A 23,347-nucleotide genomic window follows, 5' to 3' on the forward strand; every position below is an offset into this window, starting at 1 on the left:
CTCCTGAGCAGCAGCCAGGACTGAATACTGGAGCATCCTCTGAGACCAGTGTGTGCAGTCCAGCCTCAACTCCAATTCCATAGCTCCCACTTCTCAGTGCATCTTTGCATTTAAGTTTCACTTACATTCTGACCACTTTTAAAAACTACAAATCACAGGTTTTGTTGCTGTTATTTTCTTGGTTTGTGTGTGTGTGTGTGTGCATGTGAACATGCTGGCCTGTGCGCAGATGCATGCATACATTTGTGCACAAGAATAGAGGCCAGCGTCAACATCAGGTGTCTTTCTCTACCACTTTCCACCTTATTTTGGGGATTGAGTCTCACACTGAACCTGGAGCTTGCTAATTAGGGTAGGCTGGCTGGCCAGGAAGCCAGGGATCCACCTGTCTCCATTTCCCCAGTGCTGGGACTATAGTCATGCACCACAATGCCCTGCTTTCTTTTATGTGTGTTCTGGAGGTTGGACTCAAGTCTTCTCACTTTCCCAGGAAGCCATCTCCCCATCCCCACACACCAAGGTTTTTTACTTCAGTTATCCTCAGTGAATTATGGGATGAAGGATGCTTGCTGTTGGAAATGCCTCCTGTAAGGTCCTTATAGTGTTGATGCTCAGATATGGGCTTTAAAAAAAAAAAAAAAGCCGCAGCTTTTGTGGGTATTTCTGGCTCCATAATGCTTTGCTTAATTAGTAACCTCTGGCTGCAGATGGAGCAAAACAGCTCTTCCCACGTTTTCACTGCGGTTGGCAGTGGTACCTGTTGTCCTTGGCCACCCGCTCCCCACCCCTTGCTGACTTGCCTGGCTCCCTCAGCCCCTGCTGCACATGGCCATTTGGTGTGCTCTAATAGCCAGAATTGCTACCCGACTCCTGCAAAGGCTGCTCGGGGCAGGGTTTTCGGTAATGAAGACGCTCTCAGTAACACTTTGGGTAAAGATAAAAATGTTTCCCTTCTGAAAATGGAAAGCAGAGATGGGGTGGGGGAAACCCACTAAGTGCTTATTTCTGCATAATAGTAGCCATTTTCTTAAAAGGGGGCTGTTTTAGAGAGTGTTATGGGCTAATAAAATAAAACATGAATCTGTTCCACGCTGGTCTCCTGGTAACTAAGGAACAGTGGAGATGGAGCTATTGTGTGGCCCCAGTGGCCCCAGGGGTGACATGTACAGACACCCAGGTTGCCCAGAGTGCCATTAACCATCCTCATTGAAGTGACTCATACCTGGGGGCACAAGGAAATGTTGTGTGCCTTTCAGGTGTGTTCAGCAGGTTCCAGGGACTAGATCAGATGGAAGCTGATGGATGGAAGGCCACAGGTGGTGCTTCGTTTTTCTGTGTGCTGCCACACATAACCACAAGGATATATCATGGGTGTATGGGGTTTTCTGTTTACCTAACAAGCTGTTTTATCTGAAGCCTCTAGTGATATGTAGGCACTAAGGGTGAATTCCAGGGAAAGACTGGTCAACAGCTGAGCATGTCTGCCTCTACTAGAAGGTTCTGTTCTATGCAGGGCTTTCCCTTCTGTCTTCTGCTTACACAGTCAGGGTACTGAAGGCAAATGTGTGGCTGAGAGTCCCAGCCTGGGCATCCCTCTGCACCCTATGCTGGACTCTGGATCCACTCCTGCTTCTAGCCACACGAGCTAAGCACTGTCTAGGCTCCAGGCCCAGAACTCAGAGCACCAGACACATAGCAATAACATTCCCAGCATCCGTCAAAGGGGAAAGAGATTCATGAAAGGAACAGATGCCAAGGCCTCTTGGCAAGGGTCACCATGAACAAAGGTGACCATGGCTCCCGTGTATATACAGACAGTACCTAACTAATGATGATTCCGTGTATGTGTAGACAGTGCCAGCCTACTAGAGTTCAACTCATAATATCTTAACTCCGCTCTGCTACAAAAGCAATGCTCCACGGTGCACCATGTTGCCAGCCTTTTTTTTTTTTTTCTTTTTTTTTTTGGTTTTTGAGACAGGGTTTCTCTGTGGAGGCTGTCCTGGAACTAGCTCTTTTCTATAAAATATTCTATAAAATAGACTTTGCATTAAATGGCATTGGTCATGAGTAGGCCAGTGTAAGTATTCTGAGGATGGTTAATGAAGGATATTTCAGAGCATCCTCCAGGTCTGTTAATTTCTCTGTGCGTTGAGTTTATAATGTCTAACCCCTTCTAAGCCAATGGTGTTTCTTCTCTCTCTCTCTCTCTCTCTCTCTCTCTCTCTCTCTCTCTCTCTCTCTCTCTCTCGTATGAGTGTGTGTGTGTGTGTGTGTGTGTGTGTGTACATGTGGGACAGAAGTAGACTTCAGATGTCTTCTTCAATCACTTCTCCACCTCATTTTTTGAGACAGGGTCTCTTGCTGAACCTGGAGCTCACCAACTGGCTAGACTGGCTGGCCAGCGCACTCCAGAAATCTGCCTCCCCACCTCTGGAGTTGTTGGTGTGTGTTGTGACATCTAGTTTGGGGCATGGGTTCTGTGGATCCAGAATAAGGTCCTCATGAGTTCCCAGAAGTCACTTTATTGACAGAACCGCCTCCCCTGCCCAGCATATCTGTGAGGGCATGTTTTTCTCTTTCAATGTTGGTGGAAGTTTAAAGACAGTACACTGGGCAGCAAGGGTGCTTCTAGGCCTTGGGGTCCTTGAAATGAAATACCCCAAACTTGTCATCAGCCTTCTGCCTTTCTTAGCTGGCCCTGCTGTCTGCTGGATGGGACCAGTTGGGCCTGCTTGCATGTGTATGGCTGTGGGGAGGGCCATAGTAGGTACTTTAGGGCTGAATGGCTCTTCAAGCAAATGGTTGTCTGTCAGAGGTAGCTGGTTGTCAGGGGTAAGGACCAGAGTCTGGGAAGCAGGCCATGCTAGGATGGACAAAGAAACCTCCCCCAGCCTCAATTTCTCCCTCACAAAATTTGGAGACTATGGGCACATTTAAAGATTTATCCTGGAGCTAGTACACAGTATACACTTACCAAATGGAAAGCTGTGGAGGAAGGACTTCAGTCCTTGGGAGAGGCTAGGAGGAACACACAGGCCACCAGAATGAACTCAGGCCCAGGGCAGGTGTAGCGGCTCCAGGCCCAGGTAAGGCCAGTTACTCACAGGAGCTCACAGAGAGGCTGAGGCACAGGTTCCCAGGCTAGCCTCAGTGTACAGAGAACCAAGGCTGGCCACGTTCCCATTGCATGCAGGAATCTCAGTCCAGGAGAAGCCCCACCCCACCCCATACCCAGCTCTGGAGCTAGGATGGACTGGAGTTGATCTGGTCAGAACCTGGGTCCTAGAAGCCCTAATAAGCTAGGCTCTGCCATCCATCCACAACATGCCGATTAAAGGAATGCCTAATAGAGAAAGGAGATATGCTCAACGTGGCCACAGTGGGAAGAGAAAAAAGTAAAGAGGTCCAGGGATCCCCAAATCCATCTAATGGTGCTGACACAGAGTTTGGGTTTAAATAGATGGCAGAATTATGTGTAGCTACACAGTCGTGGCTAAGTGTGAGCCCTACACATCATTGAACCATCATTGCCTCTGTTCCAAGCTCGCCAACAAGGACATCTAGCTGGATGTCAGAGCTGTGTAAACCTCTTTCAGGGAGACGGGCTCCCCCTCTGGCTGGCTTCTGCTTTTTCCTTTTCCCAGTATGAGAGTTCTGGGGAAATGCTAGTTCCTTGGGGTGTATTGTCTCAAAAGTCTTACAGGCAAGGGAGGGGCATGGGTATCTTAGACTGTCTTTGTTCTTACCAGGTAGTTACACAAACATCCACTGAGAGGCAAGACATACTGGTGACATGCTTACATAGAGCCTGGGTGCAGGCTCCTTTGCCTGGTGAAAGTTAAAGCCAGGAATGGCAAGGAGCTAGCCAAGCTGCACACCAGGCCCCCAGGCTTCATTCACCTGGCTGGCCCTAGGGGTGGGTCATCTCTGCAGACAGGTCCACCTGTTCCTGCTCACTGCCCCAGCAGGTCACCTGCTTTGGGAAACAGACTATCCCAGGAGTTCCCAGGGGTTCTCAAAGCTCCATGTACACATATAAAGGCCCCACACTTCTTATTATCCTTGTGATGTGATTTTGGAGAGAGAGAGAGAGAGAGAGAGAGAGAGAGAGAGAGAGAGAGAGAGAGAGAGAGAGAGAGAGAGAGAGGAGAGATGGCATGGAGAGGTCAGAGGATACCCTCAGATTTTGGTCCTGGCCTCCATCTTTTTCGAGACTGGGTCTCTTGTTCACCACTGTTTCATTGATGTAGCAGGCCTGGAAGCTTCTTGGAATTTCTTGTCTCACTATCCCATCTCCTTGTCGTAGCACAAAGATTACAAGTACACACTACCATGGCCAACTTTTATGTGAGTTTTGGGGATATGAACTCACTTACACAGTAGGCAATTAACCCACAATCTACCTCACCAACTTCCTTCTGTGTTTCTGTCATGTGGTTACTGTCCTTGTCTTCTTGGGAATGTTAGCTGAGTGAGACCAGGACCCTTGCCATCCAGGTCTTAGCCATGACCTCACACTGAGACATATACATGAGACAGGTGCCAGGGAGCTCCTGCTGAGCCAGCAGATGGATCATGTCGCAAGTGCCACCTGGGGACAGAGCAGCCTATCTGATGAAAGGAGAGCTCCTCCTTTAAGGCATCTCATACCTCTTTGGCTACCTGTCACCTTGTAAGGTAACAGACTCCACAGGCCACACCCTCTCAGCCACACTTCAAGCTCTGCAAGATAGCATGACTGACCCCCCGAGGCCACCTCCTGTCCTTCCCCACTGTGGACGATGTCTGGGCTACCAATGCATCTGCCAGCATTGCAGTTGTAGTAACCCACCCCCATCATTGAATTCTTTTTTCATAATAGGAAGAGTGAGCGATTATTTTCCAGTTGTCTGGTGCATGTACAGAGGAAAGCCGTCAGAGGCTCTAATGGGCCCTTCAGCAATAACACAGTGATCTGCATAAATCTGCAGAGGCAGTTTCATTTTTGGCTCTGACATGGAGTCTCCCCCTACACAGCTGGGCTCTATGATGACAGGTTACAATGAAAGACACTCAGATACTTCCAAATGTTTATTGTTTGTGTGATTGTTCATAATGACACCCTTGCAATGACTTCTTGCACCTTGACCAGCATAGGAAATCTGTAAGGCATGAAGAGTATGAACTCAGCCTTTCTGTTTATTAGTCTATCAGATCATTTCAGTTCCTATTATGGGGACTCTTAAAAACTGCTTAGTTGGTGAAGTGCCTGCTGTACAAACCTGAGGATCCCCGGTATCCATGATAAAGCCAGCCGGGTATCACACTCCAGTAGTCCCACTGCTGGAGAGGCAGAGGTAAGAGGATCTCCGGGGCTTGTTGTCCCAGTCTAGTAGAATGAGCCAGATCCAGGTTTAGGTAGAGATGCTGGCTCAGAAATTAAGGTGGAGAATGATAGAGGAGATCTCTGGCTTTCACATCTATGTACACATATACATATGCACATCCATAATAAGTATATGTATATGTACACACACCTCCACACACAGCCATACACACACAAACATACATATATACCACATACACAGCAACTCATACATACACCACACACACAAACCATAGAATATACATACACATACTACACATATCACACATAAACATGCCATAAATATACTGCCCATACACACACATATATACTACATACATACTCGACACATATACACACCCACATATACACCACACACACCAGTGTCAGCGTCACCAGTGTCAGCATCACCAGGGGTAGTGTCCCCCACAACTTTGAGGACCTCCTGTGCCCTGATCCTTTCACACTAATTCTTTTGCTTTAGATCTGTCTAGGTGATTCATTTTACTGGGTGTTGGATCTTGCATTCATTTCCTTCATTCATCCATCCCTTGCCGCCTTGCGCCCAGAAGGGATTTATTAAGCACCAACTGTTTGATAGGTTTGATCACTTCTAGTGTCATGCTACAGAACAGAGGACCAAGGTGGCTGGGCTATTTCTGGGCCCAGGTGCCAGCCCCCCCCAAACACCACACTCCCCACTGTAACTCACAGGTTTTGTAGAAAAGGTGGATGGAGACATGATCTAATGACCATTACCAGTGAGGCTGGGCAGGATGCACATGAGGAGATGTTGTTGGCAGAATCTGAGAAGGCAAATGAGTGGCTCACTAGTTCAATCAAAGAAGGCTCCTGGAGGAGGTGAGGTTATAGTTAGAACCTGAGAGTGGCCCATATTACAGCAGGAAGAGGACATCCCAGGCAGACAAGGGTGTGGAGGAGAGGCTTGGAGGGTGGGAAGTGCCTGGCACCTGTTGTTGGTAATGGTGGTGTCGGTTATTTTTTTCTGAGATAAGATCTCTCTCTCTCTCTCTCTCTCTCTCTCTCTCTCTCTCTCTCTCTCTCTCTCTGTGTGTGTGTGTGTGTGTGTGTGTGTGTGTGTGTGCGTGTGCATGTATGTGTGTGTTCATCTGTGCACACACAGATGACATCAAATGACCATGAACACACAGAGAAAGACATTGGGTGCCCCCTTCCCTTCTCTGCCTTATTCCCTTGAGATGTGCCCTGTTACTGAACTTGGAGTCCATCATTTTTCTTCTGGGTTGGCAGCCAGTGAGCCTTAGCGATCCTCCTGTCTCTGACACTCCAATCCTCATCACGTAGGTTACAAGGGCTCATGTGGCCATACCAGTCTGTTTGCAAGAGTGCTAGGGATCTAAACTCAGGTTTCCTCATTCTTGAACAGTAAGCCTTAAACCCACTATGTAGTTCTGGATGGCCTCAAACTTAACCATTCTCCTGCCTCAACCACCCCAGCGGGGCTATAGGCATGCTCTAACATGCCCAGCTCCTTGTTTGTAATTGGGAGACCAGCAGATCTTGGGCTAAGTGGCATCAAAAGGGAACTTTACTTCTCCAACATCCCTTTGTCAGGAGTTGGAGGAGAGGGGCAAATAGGCCAGAGCCATCACTGTGGTTTCCAGAGGAGACAACAGGTGAAACCACAGAAGCAGTACAAAGAAAGAGATGGTCTCTGCCTTGGTTTGGGATTTGCAATGACAGCAAAGCCCTGAGCTTCCAGGAACAACCATGTAACAGGTTTGGAGCCATGACCTTTTCATAGCAACTGAATTATAGTGCAGTCCTCACAGAAAATGAGGCTGCCCAGCAGTAGTGAACACAGCTCCTGGCACCCTGAGAACACAGTGGAGAATGACACCCTCTACCCCAGCCATCTATGATTCACAGCTGGGCTTTCCTGTTGGTGAAGTAGACTCTGCATTTTGGGGGATAGCACTTTGGCCACATCACTTACTTTGCCCTCATAGGGGCTCCTAACCATGTTTGGGGATGACTTTATCATCTTTGCTTTATGGATAAGGCTGAGTATCTTGGCATCTCAGGGCAGCCTGCAGGTTTCATGCTGGTATGTTTGAATGTGGAGTTCAAGCCCCTCCCCTGTTTTCCTTATTCTCTGTAGAAAAACAGAAGTCTTTATCAACCTGTTCCAGATTTAGAGGCAGTACCATAAACTCTCTGAGTCTGGGGAGGCTTCCTTGTTGCTCTTGATCTTTCACAGGATCAAACCTTGGGGAAAAGGCAAGACCAACCCATACTCCAGCCACTCACCATCTCTGACAGATGTGCAGGGCTTAGCACCATGCAAATAAACACAAGCCAGTCATAGGGTCAAGATAGCAGGGCTACAGAGAGGTTCAAGTCTGTCCCTAAGTCTGCACTGCTGGGGCTCAGCACCAGAGGCCCCTGACTCCAAAACCCAGGAATTGTTCTCTGTAAGGGAAGAAAAAGGAGGAGTGGGAGACCATTTCAGAGGGGACACTGTAAAGAATGGTGAATAGATTACCTCACATGTAGGGGGACATGAGACTGGTACTGTGGACCTAATGTGTGTTTCTTCTAAATGCATATATTGAAGCCTTTTCCCCAAAGAATCATATTAGCAGTGGGCCTTTTGGAACATAATTAGGACATGAGAGTGGAGCCCCTTTGAATGAAGTTAATGCCCTTATTAAAAGAGTTGGGATGTGGCTCAATGATAGAGCACCTGCCTAGAATCCCCCAGTAAGGAGCTGGGGGTGTGGCTCAGTGGTAGAGCACCTGCCTAGAATTCCCCAGTGAGGGGCTGAGGGTATGGCTCAGTGGTAGAGCATCTGTCTAGACTCTCCCAGTGAGGAGTTAGGGGTGTGCATTATTGGTAGAGCACCTGCCATCTGGGAGCTCAATGGCAAAGCACTTCACTGTATGAGGTCCTGGCTTCCATTCCCAGAATTGCATTTAAAATATGAGTAGTACCCCCAGAGAGCTCCCACTCTCTTTATGGCACATGAGAATTCAAACCAGAAGGGTCTGTCACCAGCTCGTTCCAGTCCTGAGCTCGCAGCCTTCAGAATTGGGGGTAATGAGTGTCTGTGGTGTGTGTGACAGCAGCCTGAACTAGCTCAGACACAGCAAAGACTGCTAGCATAGAACCCAGGCAGCCAGGGCCAGCACAGTGGCATTCTCTTTTAAATTCACTGAACTAGACCATCATTACAGTCCAAGAAAGGGCAGAGGGCTAGGGACCTCAGGGTCTTGTGACAAGATACCCAAATCCACAAGGAAGCCACCAAGAGATAGCAGAGAAAGACAAAGGACAATGCCATTTGGAGGTCCTGGAGGCAAAAAGAAGAGAAAGAACTTGGGGAAGTCAGAGGGAGACCAAGCGAGTCAGTGCTTGAGAAGTCCAAGACCACAGATTACGACCAGAAGAATCGGCAGAAAATTCAGACAGCCATTTCCCCCCTTCTGCATCAGAAGATTAGAACATGTAAGGCTGGGGAGACAGCTCAGTCAATAATGTGCTTGCTGTGCAAGCATGAGGACCTAAGTTCAATACCCAGCACTGGTGTAAAAGATCAGCTGTGGTGGTGCATGCCACAGCAGGGTCCCTGGGGCTCTCTGCTCAGCAGCCTAGTCTAATCAGTAAACTTAGGCTTCAGTGAGAGACCCTGTTTCTAAAAACCAGGTGGGATTGAGTTGGAAGATAGACCAGCAGTTAAGAACACTTGTTGCTCCTGCAGAGGATCCAGTTTTTAGTTTCCAGTACCTATACAGCAATTCACAAACATCTCTAACTCCAGTTCCAGGGTATCTAGTGCCCTCTTCTGACCTCCACAGGAACCAGGCACACAAACAGTACCCATACATACAAGTCAAAAAAAAAAAAAAAAAAAAAAAAAAAAAAAAAAAAAAAACAGGGTGGGACAGCTGCCTGAGGAGGGGCACCCAAGGTTGACCTCTGGCCTCATCACATGCCCATACACATGTACAAGCACGCATGTGTATGGGGGCATTCACATGCATAGTTGTGAACACAAACACAGAGTAAGTGTGTGTGGGGGGGAGACAGAGAAATAGAGAGGGGTAGAGAGATAATGAGAGAGAGAGAGGAGAGAGATGGGGGAATTAATTGTAAAACAAGAGACAAAGGAAACTACAGCTAACTACACTATGCCATAAGAAAAGCAGCCACTAGCTAGGAGGAAGGGCTGCACACCCTGCCCTTCTCAAAGCAGGCAGCCTCCTTGCCAGCTGAGATCAATCAAGGGCTAAGGAGAATCCCCTTAACAACTCATTAGCTTGCAAGAGTGCCGGATCTGTTCAGGGAACTGGCCTTTGGGCCTCCCCAGGCCTCTTGTTCCTTCCTGGTTGGGCTGTGCTTTTGCCAGAAATGCAAACCCCATCTGTCCCTCTGCCTCCGTGCCTTCCAGCACCCCTCATTTGGGGGAGCTTCATTTGGCTCAGACAAGGGGACACCACTCCACACCGAACCACAGGGTCTGAGTATCTGCAAAGTTGCAAGTTTTTCCTGCTGACAGCAGGAGTTTCAGCCAGGCAGGGTGCATGGGGCTGGCAAGTTTCTGTGGAGTTCTGGAATGTCTCCCCCTCTGCTGGGCTCTAAATGAAAGGACAGCTGCTTCCTTGTCAGTCCTTCCATCTGTGTGATGCCTCTGGGATGAATTTAATGACTGTCTCTTAAAGTAGCCACTGAAGTCCTGGAGATGTGGGGTGCTGAGCAGACACCAAATTCCCCTAGCAGGGGCATTCAAAGTCCTGCATAGGCCAATCGATTCCCCCAAAACTTCCCAGACATCAGCTGAACTGAGAGACGTTTTTCATGTTCACAACCCCGGTTGTGTAGAAACTCCACTTGGCAGGAGTGGCGGGCTCTGAGACTTCTAGTTGTTAAATGAATGCACATATCCAAATGGGTCCTGCTTCCTGGCCAGCTGGTGCCAAATGCAGACTAGACATGGTGGCAGGTAAGCCATTGGCCCTCCTGGAGGAGCTTGTCACCTCCTCAGAAGGACTGTGCACTCCTTAATGCAATAAAGGACCTGCCCTACAGAGTGGCGTTTGAAACATGGGCATTTCAGCTTCTATAATAAGCATTGTGAAGTGCTGTTTGTTGGCTTTCAGAGGAGAAAGCCTTTCAAAATCCCAGCTTCCCCATGGGAGCTTCAATTTGTTTTATCTTTAGAGCTCTGACTCACTCTGTGTCCTGTGTGCTGGTAGTAGCCAGTCACTTACTTCTAGAACACTCTAGTGTGATGGCCTGGAAGTTTACTGAGCCAGAGGAGCCAAGCAAGGATAAAAGAATCCTGGTCTCTTCGGATAAAGATGTAAACCTTCTGTTGTAGGGATATAAGGATCTTGCCAAGTTCTGGTGGTTTGGGTAAGAATATCTTTGGTGTTCCATACCCAACATTTTGTGCTGGTTTTTAAAAAATCATTCACATGATCATTAGCATGTTAAATAAGCAGAGCTGAACACGAAGTTTTACACGACCCTGGAGAAGTGGAGAGTGAGACCCCATACTTACATGTAAGTGACAATAATAACAGGCAGGCAGGACCAGTATGAAGTTTGCCTTATGCCTCTGGGAAGCATGCTTTCCCATAAAAGGACTGGGTCCTGGAGAGATGATCTATATTACATCTATGCATCTCTGCCATAGAGTCACAGCGATGAGCAACATACAAAACTGAGCGTGGATGTGTTCCAATAAAACTTTATTAACAAAAGCAAGAAAGGGGCCAGATTTGTCCTGTGAGCTCATTCTTACTGAGTATCGAGTGGAGCCTTGTTTGATAGGCTGTTTGCTGGCTGTCAAGTCTTAAAAAAGTCTGATTTCTTGCATGTTGATTGGCTAGATGCTGTCATGTCACATAGTAATTTGTGAAGTTGCTAAACTATAGATTAAGGCTAGGTTACTCTCGTAACCAGCTTTCTTTCCAATGTCTTTATCTCCTTTCTGTCTTCTTTATTGTATATGTGTGTGTTTGTATTTATCGGTGTTTATGTGAATATGTATATGGGGCCAGAGGTCAACTTTCCAACTTATCTTTTGAGACAGGGTCTCTCACTGAACCTGAAACTCACAGATTAGACTAAGCTGGCTAGACTGCAAGAATCCTCATGTCTCCCCCTCCCTAGCAGTGGGATTACAGACATGTGCCATTCCTTGCTTCTGGCTCCTTTACATGGATTCCCAGGGATCAAATGAGGTCCTCATACCTGTGTGGCGTACTTTACTGACTGAGCTCTCTCTCCAGCCTGGACATTCTTTCTCCTACTGATGCTACAGATTTTGAATCATTTTACCATCCTGCTGGGTCTCTCTTTGATGAGAAAAATGAGTTTTGACACACACTGTATGTGTATGAGTTACTTTTGAGGATCTTGACCTGAGCCTGTCAGAGGTAGGTGGAAAGTAGCCTGAGTGCACAGAATGGGAATATCATATGCCATCTGCCTAGACAGAGATGGAAGGCATCCATGGATGCTTTTAGAAGAGGGAGACAGAGAACAGGGCAGCTATCTATAGTGACTTCCAGAAGCAATAGAGCAGGGGAGGCTGCTCTTGGAGACTTTGAGAAGAGGGAGCAAGAAAGTAGGGGCAGTTCAAGGAAGCTTCTGGCAGTTGCTTAGAGAAGGCACGTGAAGGAGCAGACATGTTTGAACCATATTAGAGAGCTTTGCATGAACACAGGTGCTAAAGGCCATGTGGTGCCTTCAGGTAATGACAAACATTGAATTGGGGAATATGACAGGCAAAACCAGAGAGATGGTACCCACTGGGCCCGTCAGTCAACTGTCCCATCTCCAAATCAGAGACCTGCAGAAAGGTGATCTGGCAGGAGGGTAAGGTCAGGGATGTGTGGGTCACACCGCAGTCATAGTCCATTATCCCAGTTGCCTGGCTGGCTTAGAACCTTGAAGTCCTATATTGAACCCAGCAGAATGGAAGGCCAGAAAAGAACCAGACATCCCTCCACTGTTGGTATTGTAGACACCAGCTACGAGACAGTGGCAACCTGGGGATTGGGGACTATAAATGGGAAGACCTTTGTCTTTCTCAACACTGTCTGACTTAAGGGGAGAAGTAAGTGGGGACCTGTGGTCCTGTCCTGCTGGCTTTTGCCCATGTAGCCTAAAGCTTGACTTTTGTTGATGGAGTAGCAGGCTCCTTGTGCTCAATGAAAACAGCTCAGTTGAGCTGCCTGTCTCTTGGAGTTCCTGCCCTTGCAGCAGCCAGCCACACCTTATCCTCTCCTCTGAGGAGCAGCTCAAAGGTTGGCACTTTTCTTCCAATCCTTTTGGTCACATGATGGATGACCCTGAGTCCCAGAGTCACCACCCTGATCCATGCAGCCCCTGTAGCTTCATATATGGCCAAGAGTCATCTTATCATGAGAGGCCAGTGCTGGAGCCATCCATAGGGTCAGAGAAGCACCTAGCCCTGGGTCAATGTGCATGAGCCAAGAAGGAAGACAGACTGAGTCAAACAAGCTGGGTATCAAGTTCTCGGACCAGGCTTCATTCTAGAAGAGTTTGCAGAGATGAGGCTGGAGGGCAAAGACAGGCAGAGAAGGGAGTATTCAGTCACGCTGCAGGGACTTGGGGCACCAGTTAAATTCGCTGTACATCTGCTGCCCCCTCACTCAGCCACAGAGGACCTGGGTGGTAAAAGGCACAGCAGTGGCTCCTCTATGTAGAGCCCAGGTGGCAAGAATAGAGGCTATACCTCCAGAGTCACCAAGATTCATGGTGGCTGAGAACGCTCTCCTGTCCCAGCCTCGCAGGTGGCCACATCTTTCCCTCCATTGTCCTAGTTCAGCTGCCTTGCTCATTCGCAGAATCCCAGCTGCTCATCAGTCACTCTGACCCCAGAGTGACTGCCAGGTGTTTTTGGACAGCATCCCACCTTAAATTTCAATACTTCTTTTAAAATCTGAGATGAAATTCACAGAACACAAATTTTGGCATTCCTTTTAGAGAGGGCCAGACCCAAGGTAGAAGATTCAGGAATCTTCTACTTCTTCCACCCAGTCTCAGCACATAAAACTTATCTCCAAGAGCTTCCCTCCTGCTTCCCTCCTGCCCCACCCCCTTCTCATTAAACACCTGGCTCCCCACCCTTGTCATGTCATGAAGGAGACCCTCATGCTATGAGGACTTGGGGACAGACTTCTACCCAGGACAGTGTTTCTGAAGTCTGTCCACATGAAAGCAAGTGCCAATGCCAGTGCCTGGTGCCTCTTCATGGCAAAATAATGCATCCTGTTCATCTGGGGATATGTGCCCCAACTTTGTCCTTGGGCTGTGGTGTGCAGGGCACTGTGAACTGGTGTGTACTGTGCAGGTTCACACAATTGTATGCAGGTTATTTCTGGTGTGTGCATGTATGTACATGTGTGCAGGTGCATGCAGGTAAATATGAGTGTATGCTACATGTGTGGATACATACATATACAAATACACACAGGTGTGCAGGGGTAGAAATGTGTGCATGCACGCATACAGTAATGCTCAAGTGAATACAGGTGTGTATCGGTACTTAGCTGTGTGTGCAGGTACATGCAAGTATGCATAAGTGTATATAGGCATGCCACGGTGTAGATGTGTGGATACATACATACATACATACATACATACATACACACACACACACACACACACACACACACACATACATACATACATACACAAGTACACACAGGTACACATGGGTACATACATGTGTACACACATGTATATATAGTCATGTTCAGGTGAATTCAGGTATATGCAGATGCATACAGCTGTGTGGAGGCATTTACATGTGTACAGATCCATACAGGTGTATAGATCCTGCTGTGTACACATATATGGATACATACATACATTTATATACAAGTACACACAGGTATGTGCAGGTACATACATGGGTGCACAAAAGCATATAGTCTAATTTAAGTCAATACAGGTATGTGTGGGCACTTGCCTGTGTGTACAGTTGCATACAGGTTTGTGCTAGGGTGCACACATGTGCAGGTACAGCCAGGTGTTTGCATTAGTGTATGCCATATGCCTAGGTCCCCTCCTAGGAGGAGACTAGAATGCGAGGTTGGATCTCATATGACACTCTAGTTATTTCCTGCCGCAGTTTTCCTGCTTTAGTTTGGGCTGCCCACATCTCAGGCTGCTTCCCTATGTCTCCAGGAAGCAGGATGCTTACTCTTGCTTGCTGGTACCTTCTTGTCCTTCATCCTTTGCATCATTTCTGCAGCTTACCAAGGTTGCCATGAATGCTTAGCCGCCACCCACCCCCAGGCTTGGCCACCTGCCAAATCGGTTTCCTCTGTGAACTTAATGAGCACAAGGCCTACCCTGTCATTTAAGTCACTTACAGAATAGTAAATGCCAGGGTAGGACTGATCCTTGCCAAACTGCCTCTGGGCGAACCCTCTGTTTGTATATCATGATCCCTATGGTCACATGGCCACATGAGCTGCAGAAGTCAATGGACTACTCACAGGACCACAGGCTGGAACACATAGAGGTGTCTTCTGTGGGTTCTGTCTGGGACAGCCTAGAGTGGCATCAACAGGGCACATGAATCTGTGGTTGGGCTTCCTCAGGAAGAGCAAGCACCTAGTGTCATGTTAGAGGTCACAGGAAGTGCTGGTGTACAATTGCTAATGGAGGAAGCTGAGGGACTACTGGGGACAGTACTAAGGACTCCCAGTGGGACCTCACAGACCAACTTGTCTATAAAGAGTGGTGCTCTTCAGACTAGCTCTGCCCTGAAGTGCCTGTGTGTGTGTGTGTGTGTGTGTGTGTGTGTGTGTGTGTGTGTGTATCGGTGTGTATGTGTACATGTAAGTGTGCATATATATATGTTCACCTGTATGTGTATACATCTGAATATATATGCATGTGTTCATGTGTGCACGTGTTTGTGTGTATACACATAAGTGTGCATGTACATGTGTTCACCTATATGTGTATACATCTGAGTGTATGTACATGTGTATGTGCATGTGTTTGTGTGTATTCATGTGTGTACACATGAGTGTGCATGTGCTTGTGTTCACCTGTGTGAGCATACATCTGTATGTGCATGCCCATGTGTTTGTATGTGTGCATGTATTCACCTATGTGTGCATCTGAGTGAGTGTGTGTGTGTGTGTGTGTGGAAAGAGACCAGAGTCAACCTCAGGTGTCATTTTTCAGGGCACTGTCAATTTTGGTTTGAGGGGAGTTATTTTTTGGTTTGGTTTTGTTTTTTGAGACAACCATAGAGCTCGTTGATTCAACTTGGCTGGCTGGTCAGAGAGCCCCAAGGATGGGTGTGTCGCCATCTCCCAAACTCCAGTATTACAAACATGCCCCACCATGCCTACCTTAAAAATATACTGTGTGTGTGTGTGTGTGTGTGTGTGTGTGTGTGTGTGTGTGTGTGTGTGTGTGTTATGTGTCTATATGGATACTCAAGTGCAGTGCCCTTAGAGGCCAGAAGAGGGCGTCAGGTCCCCTGGAGCTGCAGTTGCAGGTGATTTTGAGCTGATGTGGGTGCTAGGAACTCACCTCAGGACCTCTGTGAGAGCAGTGTGTGCTCTTAACCTCTGAGCCATCTCCACAGACCCCATGCCTGCTTTGGGGAGTCAAATCTTGCATAGGGGGTACTTTGCTGGTTGAGCCATCTCACTGGCTCCCAGGGTACTTCATCAGAAGGGAAAAGACCTGCATGCTCTGCTGCCAAGCAGGAGCTCTGCCTTCTCTCCATAAGGCCTCCTTATGCTGGGGCCAGTGGAGTCTCTGTGGTGCACACCTGGGGAGGAAAAGGCCAGGTGGTGCCATGGGGCCAGCCCTGGATCCTAATGAGGAGGACTTCATCACCGTGCACTGTTGGGTCCTGCCTGAATCTTCCTCTCTGAGCCTCTCTTACTTGTGAGGGCAAGGCAGTGGGGATGGTCCTCTCCATCACCCAGAGTCTGAGCTACAGGGCTGGCCCTCTTGAGGGCAAGTTCTTGACTGAGTTTTAAACTAGAACCTTCCCAGATGTCATGTACACTGAGAATAACAGGAGCTGGGATCTGCATGGCAGGAAGAGAGTGTGTGCAGGAACCAGTAGCTCCCAGGTGTGACATACCTGGTGGCTGTTGTGCTCAGCCCATCATACCCAGGCAGATGCATACTGAATACCAAGCAGCCTTGTTCACCATGGTGAGCCCAGTCCATCTCAGGATCCCTTTCCACAGGTCGGCGCCATCGGAGATGAGGAGGAGTGGGTCACCCTCTATGAGGAAGAGAATGAGCCTGATGCCCAGACGCTCGAGATTCCAAACCTCACACCCTACACACACTACAGGTGAGAACTACAGGTGGGAAGTGGCCGCAGCTGAATGTGTTTGTAGTAAGAGAAACGATGTCATGGAAAATATAATCCTCTAAACAGAGGGCTGGGGAGATTGAGCCAGTGAGTGCTTGTTCTACAAGCATGAGGAACTGACTTTGCATTCCTAGGAGCCCATTAAATCTACCTGGGGACTATGGCACATGCCTATAATCCCAGCACTGGGACTTTCTAGCCAGCCAGTCTAGCTGATGTACTTAGATCCAGGTTCAGTGAGAGACCCTGTCTCAAAAAATAAGGTGGAGAATGATAGAGAAAGGACACCCTATGCGAACCTCTGCATTCCACACATGCACCCATGTAGGTGCATCAGAACATACACACACACACACACACACACACACACACACACACACACACACACACATATATATATCAAGGCAGTGCATGGTTGGATGTTAGGCTGGCCACGTGTTTCCATCAAAGCACTCTGTGGAAAGGACTCACTATTACAGTCATGAAATAGCCAGGAACTGCAGGCTGTAGAGTCTCAACAAAGCAGATGTCCCAGGCGCCCCATTCTGCTCCCCCTTTCCATGACCCTGGAGTTGCTCTTCTCACTAATCAAGCACTTAACATGGCATTTAACCTCTTGCTTCTAGATCTTGCCACTTACCCTGGCAGTAAATCCCCAGCCTTCACAAAGGGTAGTGTGATCATGAGCTGTTAGCAATGCTATCAGTTCCCGTAACATCAGTGCGAAAGATGAAATTTCCAGTTATCACCAGATGTTGACTTTGATAATGTCATTGTTCTGCCGGGATGGATACATTTTGTGTAATCGGGGGGAATGAGGGAGTAAGACTGAGTAGCTCAAAGAGTGAAAGGTGAAATTACATCTTCATGAAGAGCATTTATTCGGTGCAATACCAAAGTTAGAATTTTTCAAAGCTTAATGAGAGAGATGTTTTTGAGTCTATTCATTTGAACACTCATCCTAAGATTAGAGCAGATGAGTCAAGACGCAATATACACAACCCTTAAGAGAAAAACATGTAGCTTCGATGAGCTGCTGCTAGGATTCAAGATTTGACATATGAAATTGCATGCAACTGTGTAACTATCCCAAAGATCAGAAACAGTGATGAGAAAGCAATGCCCCTGTATTAAATACACATTAATTTGGGAGACTTCTGAAACAAGCATTATCTATCCTTGCTTAGGGTTTTTGTTATATGTAAATTCAGTTTAGAAAATTATAGAGAAAGAAGATACAGCCAGCTGTGGTAGTACAGGCCTGAGGAGACTGGAGCAGGAGGATTGCAATTTCAAGGTCTTCCTGAGCTACAGAGAGTGGGTTCAAGGTCAGGTCAGGCAATATATCAAGTCTCTGTCTCAAAAGTTAAAAGAGAACTGCCTAGAATCCCCCAGTTGAGGGGCTGGGGTGTGGCTCAGAGGTAGAACACTTTTGCTTAGCATATTCATGTCCCTTACTTTATAAGGAAGTAGAGATAATTCTGATTGACTGAAGGCCTCGCATGCCACACTCACTGTGGTACATGCCAGGATAGGCACAGGCTATGACAATGTCCTTGGCCATTCAAAACACTGAACTTTCAAAACTGTGTTTGGTAGCAACATTGTGACATTGGACTCTGTTGAATGACCTTAATCCCCTAAGATTACCCTGAATTTGAGTCAGCCAATGGCAACTAACCATTTAAATTTCTACCTATCAGCTCCATCAAATCTACTTCAACTGGGAACTAAATTATACTGAGTCATACGAGACCATTGTCTGGGAGCTTTTAAAGAAAATAGTTTGTTGTTTTCCTGTTACTGTCATAAAATACCCTGAGAAAAGCAGCATAAGGAAGGAAGGAATTGTTTTGACCCACAATTCAAAGGGTATGGTAGTGGGGAAGCTAATCCAGCAGGAGAGTGAGGCAGCTGGTCACATGGCATCCACCAGCAGGAAGCAGAAGGCAGTGACTGCAATGTGTGCTACTCTCTTTCCCCACTTACACAGTCCCCATCCCAATCCGGGTCAGTGCCACCCATAATGAGCAGGTCTTCCCACTTCAATGAAGCTACTCCAGATAATCCCTGCAGGCATGCCAAAGGCCTGACTTCCAGATGATTCTGGATTCTGTCATGTTGACACTTAATACCGCCCATCACAGGTGTGGTAGATGACATCTGCATTCTTCACCAACACACAACACAGATGTCTGTGAGTGATGGTCTCTGTGGTACTGGAAGACACACGTTTCGAGCGCATTTTTTTGTTTTGTTTTGTTTTGGGTTTTTTTTTTTTTTTAATAAGGAGTTTTACTCAAAAGGGTAGCTTTGAAAAATCTCTAGCTTGTGAGAACTGGCAAAGCCAGGGAGCCACCTCAGTCTGAACTCACTACATGAAGCTGTGGTGGCTGTGTGCGACAGTCTACTGCCATGACTGTGGTGGCTGTGTCTGCAACAATCCACTGCCATCACTGTAAGGAGCACCCAAAGATGCTTTGTTCCATTCTGTTGCCTTTTGCTTGGATATAACCCTGCTTCGTGGTTTCACCTCCAGGTTTCGAATGAGACAAGTGAACATTGTGGGTCCCAGCCCCTTCAGCCAGTCATCCCGGGTCATCCAGACCCTGCAGGCCCCACCTGATGTGGCTCCAACCAGCATCACAGTCCGAACAGCCAGTGAGACAAGCCTGCGGCTACGCTGGGTGGTGAGTTGGAGGCTATGGGGTGGAAGCCCCTAGCTGTGCCTTCCTGGCTTATCCAGGAAAATCAGAGTTTTTAGCCAAACCACACTCAGGCTGTTTCCCTCATCAAAACCAATCTAGTTGTTAGACCACAAAGTATTACGCTGATTAGTGTAAGATCACAGAGCAGTCCTGGATTTCTTATGAATTAGTAGCATTGCTTGCTCTCTTCTTGGAGCATAGGGTGCTCTTTTGGGAAAGAGCACGGAGAGTACTATGTGTAGGATCTGTAAGTTCTTAAGCTTGGTCAACATAGAACTAATACTCGATATTCGTAAGAGAGTCAGTCCAGTGTTTAATCAGAACATTCCTCCCTCAAAATTAAACCAAACTATATTAGAGGAAATTATTTCCAGAAAAAGTCACTAAAAGAATTTTGTTTAATTAACAGAAGAAAAGTTTTTAGGGAAGGTAGACCAGAAAGCTGCAGGGATGAGGCCAGGGAGATGTGTCTCAGTATGTGAAGTGCCTATTGCACATGCTTGAGGACCTGAATTCAGACCCCCAGAACCCACGTAAAAAGCCAGACATTAAGGTGCCCACCTGTTATCCTAAGCACTGAGGAGTGGAGACAGGAGAATTTTCTAGAGCTTGCAGGCCAGAAGTCAGTGAGCTCCAGGTCCAATGAGAGACCCTGTCTCAAAAAATATAGTGAATAGTGATAGAGAAAGATGCTCAAATCAACCACTGGCCTCTATAAACACATGGATATGAACATGTATACGTGCATATGACCCACATGTGTGTGCATGCACACCTTCCAGAAAGTTCCAGAGAAATTCACCTAAGAAAACGCTTTCCATGGAGTTGGCCCTGTAGGATGGGTTTATTCTTGATTGATCTTCAAAGGTGACAGTTACAAGGTGTCTACTCATGCTAGCCTGTCCTTCATTGCCAGCCCCTGCCTGATTCCCAGTACAATGGGAACCCTGAGTCTGTGGGCTATAGGGTGAAGTACTGGCGTTCGGACCAACCATCCTCAGTACTGGCCCAAGTTGTCAACGACCGGCTAGAGAGGGAGCTGACCATCGAGGAGCTGGAGGAGTGGACAGAGTACGAACTTCGGATGCAGGCCTTCAACGCCATTGGGGCTGGACCCTGGAGTGAGCTGGTGCGGGGTCGTACACGGGAGTCAGGTGAGAGGGAGGTAATGCAGCTACAAAGACAAGGCTGTCTCTTGTCTCCATAGAGATGAGTTTGGTGGCCCTGGATTTCCACATCCCTGGGTGACAGTCTCTCTGTGTCTGAGATGGTGCATTCCTAACCCCAGCCTAGACAGGCTTTGTCAGAGTTAGTGTTTTGTTTTGTTTCTTCCTACTGTTGTAATAAAGCATGCTGACAGAAGCAACTTAAGGGACAAAGGTGTTGTATTGTCTCGCAGTTTGAGAGTATGGTGGAGAAAGCATGGCAACAGGAACACATATCCACATTGTATCCACAGCCAGGAAGCAGAGCAATGGGCGCCCATGGTCAGCTCACTTTCTGCTTTACATGTGGTCCAGGACCCCAAAAAGAGAATGATGCTGCCTCCTAAACGGTTCTTTCCATCTTACTTAACCCAACCAAGTTAGCCCAGTCCCTCAGACATGGCCAAGACCAACCTTCTCCAGACAGTCTTTCACAGGTGTGGCCAGGCTCTTGACTTTTAGGTGCTTTCTAGAGCCTGTCAAGTTGATCACCTACTCACAGCTGTTCTTTTGGATTTTAACAGGTGCTGGGCTTATTTTATGATTTTTAAAGTTAATGATAATGTTCATTACCAATGATAAAAGCAAGAAGCAGAAATTTTCTTTAATATACCAGGCATTAGGCCCTGCTCTTCATGAATGAATGTACACAGTATTGCTAGGGTCTGGCTAAGGTAAGAAATGGACCCCTGAGGTGGGGCTCCTGTTTGTTGGTGGCTGTTCATTCAAGGACCCAGGCTCTGGGATACCATGGGATCAGTCACAGTGCTAGAATCACAAGTATACACCTGCCATGCCATGCTCAATTTGTGCACGGAGAGAAGACCCAGATCCTGGCAGAGCCACATGTCAGTCTCAAGGAACACTCTGACTGCACAGTATCTATATGGGGACCCAGCAATCCCAGTGAGTATTCCTGAAGAGTCACCATTGAGGTGACCAGCATGCCTCTGTGGGGACCAGGATTTAAAGAGGGGTTTGCCGAGACCCAGTCAGGGCTCTCTTCCAACTGTAGCTTTTATTGCATCAGCAAGAAAAGATGCAGACAAATTTGGCTGCAACCATGTGGATGTTTTAAAACTCTTTCATCTTCCTCAGCTGAGTCTTTGTGACAAGGAAAGGGACCTGGAGAGGTTTTTAAAGGATAGTTTTAGATCCAGCAATAGGCAGACCAGTAAAATATTTCTTTGAAGAAACAAAACTTTGGATAGGAAACTAGAAAGCTGTGGCTAGAAAGTAGTTTTTGAAGTTTTTAATTTATCAATGGACACAAAAGAAAAACAGCAAAATCTCCCATAGCAGCAAGAGTTGTGCTGGTGTATCAGCTGTTGATCTTCCCTAGTAGTTTGCTTGTTCATGTGTGTGCATGCCTGTGTGCACAGGTGCCGGTACACATGTGTGCATGAACATAGTGGAGGCCAGAGGTCAGCCTCCTTAGAGACAAGGCCTCTCACTGACATGGAGTTCTCTGGTTACCCAGGACTAGCTGGCCAATGAACACTGAGGATTTCTCTGTCCTAGCATCCCCAGATCTGGAGTTACAATTAAGAGCCTGGCTTTTTTTTTCTTTATGTGTATAGGTGTTTTGCCTGCATGTATGTCTTTTGTGCCTGGTACCTACCTAGTTCAGAATTGGGCATCAGATGCCCTGGAACTGTAGTTATAGGCAATTGTAAACAGCTATGTTGGTGCTAGGAATTGAACCTGAGTTCTCTGGAAGAGTAGCCAATGCTCTTAACTGCTGAGCCATCTCTCTAGCTCCACTGCTTTAAAAACAAAGCATGTGTACTGAGAATCAAACTCATGTCCTTAAGACAAGCACTTCTTTATTGACTGAAATCATTGCCTCGGATCTTCACTAGTCTTTTTAGGATCTGGCCCTCAATGCCCATGCAGGGTCAGGAGGGTCAGCCTGGAATTCATGGATGCTGGGAAAGGGGGAACCCAAAGTCCTGTGTGGAGACAGTGGAAATAGGGAACCAAAAGTACCTGCCATGGAGATCTACCTGTGTCTGCCTAGACTATATAAGAAACAGGTGACCCTACGGCCTGTGTCAGGTGTGGGTTCTGATATGCACTTTGTGTGTGGTCTAGATGTTCCCAGAAGAGAAATTAATGATTGCAGAATCCCAAATCACAAACAACAAAGTAGACAAATCAGGCTTCATTAAAATTAAAACACCAGGGCTTTACATAGGAATATAGGAAATACCGTATAAGAAACGCAAAAAAACCTCGGTGGGAAGAAGATATCTCCAAGTGCTGGGTCTGACAAAGACTTCTGAATAAATATCCAAGACCTCTTACTTCACAATGAAAAGGCAAATGATGCTATTAAGAACAGAGCAAATGCCTGAACAGAGAGTTCTCCAGAGATGGAGACAAATGGCTAATATACACATGGGAAGGGACTCAGCATCATTAGCCAGGAAGGAAATGCAAATCCAACTCATAAGGAGACATCACTTCATACCCCTAAAAGGTCAAAATAAAAAAACACGGCATAACAAATGTCTGCAAGGGTTTGGAGGAATCAGAGCTTTATGCATTGGACAGCAGTTGGCATTCTGCAAAATCTTAAATAAAAAAAAAATTGCCACCTAATCTAACTAATCCTCACAGATATGGACACAGACCAATCTAATCAAGACATTCCTTCACAAGTATGCCCCAATTCATCATGGGTGGTTCTAGATGCTGTCAAGT

At 47.1% G+C, this 23,347-nt stretch overlaps 1 protein-coding gene across 1 annotated transcript in view; it reads left to right on the top strand.

The window, feature by feature from the left end:
* Positions 1 to 23,347, top strand: part of Sdk1 (sidekick cell adhesion molecule 1) — a 954,927-nt gene that overhangs the window by 820,925 nt on the left and 110,655 nt on the right. The window contains exons 23-25 of the mRNA XM_035444149.1: positions 16,598 to 16,707; positions 19,268 to 19,418; positions 20,353 to 20,590. Coding sequence (XP_035300040.1) covers positions 16,598 to 16,707; positions 19,268 to 19,418; positions 20,353 to 20,590 — 499 coding nt within the window. The remainder of the gene's footprint in view (positions 1 to 16,597; positions 16,708 to 19,267; positions 19,419 to 20,352; positions 20,591 to 23,347) is intronic.

The sequence above is a fragment of the Cricetulus griseus genome, chromosome 4 (assembly GCF_003668045.3).
Source record: "Cricetulus griseus strain 17A/GY chromosome 4, alternate assembly CriGri-PICRH-1.0, whole genome shotgun sequence".
Taxonomy (NCBI): Eukaryota; Metazoa; Chordata; class Mammalia; order Rodentia; family Cricetidae; genus Cricetulus; species Cricetulus griseus.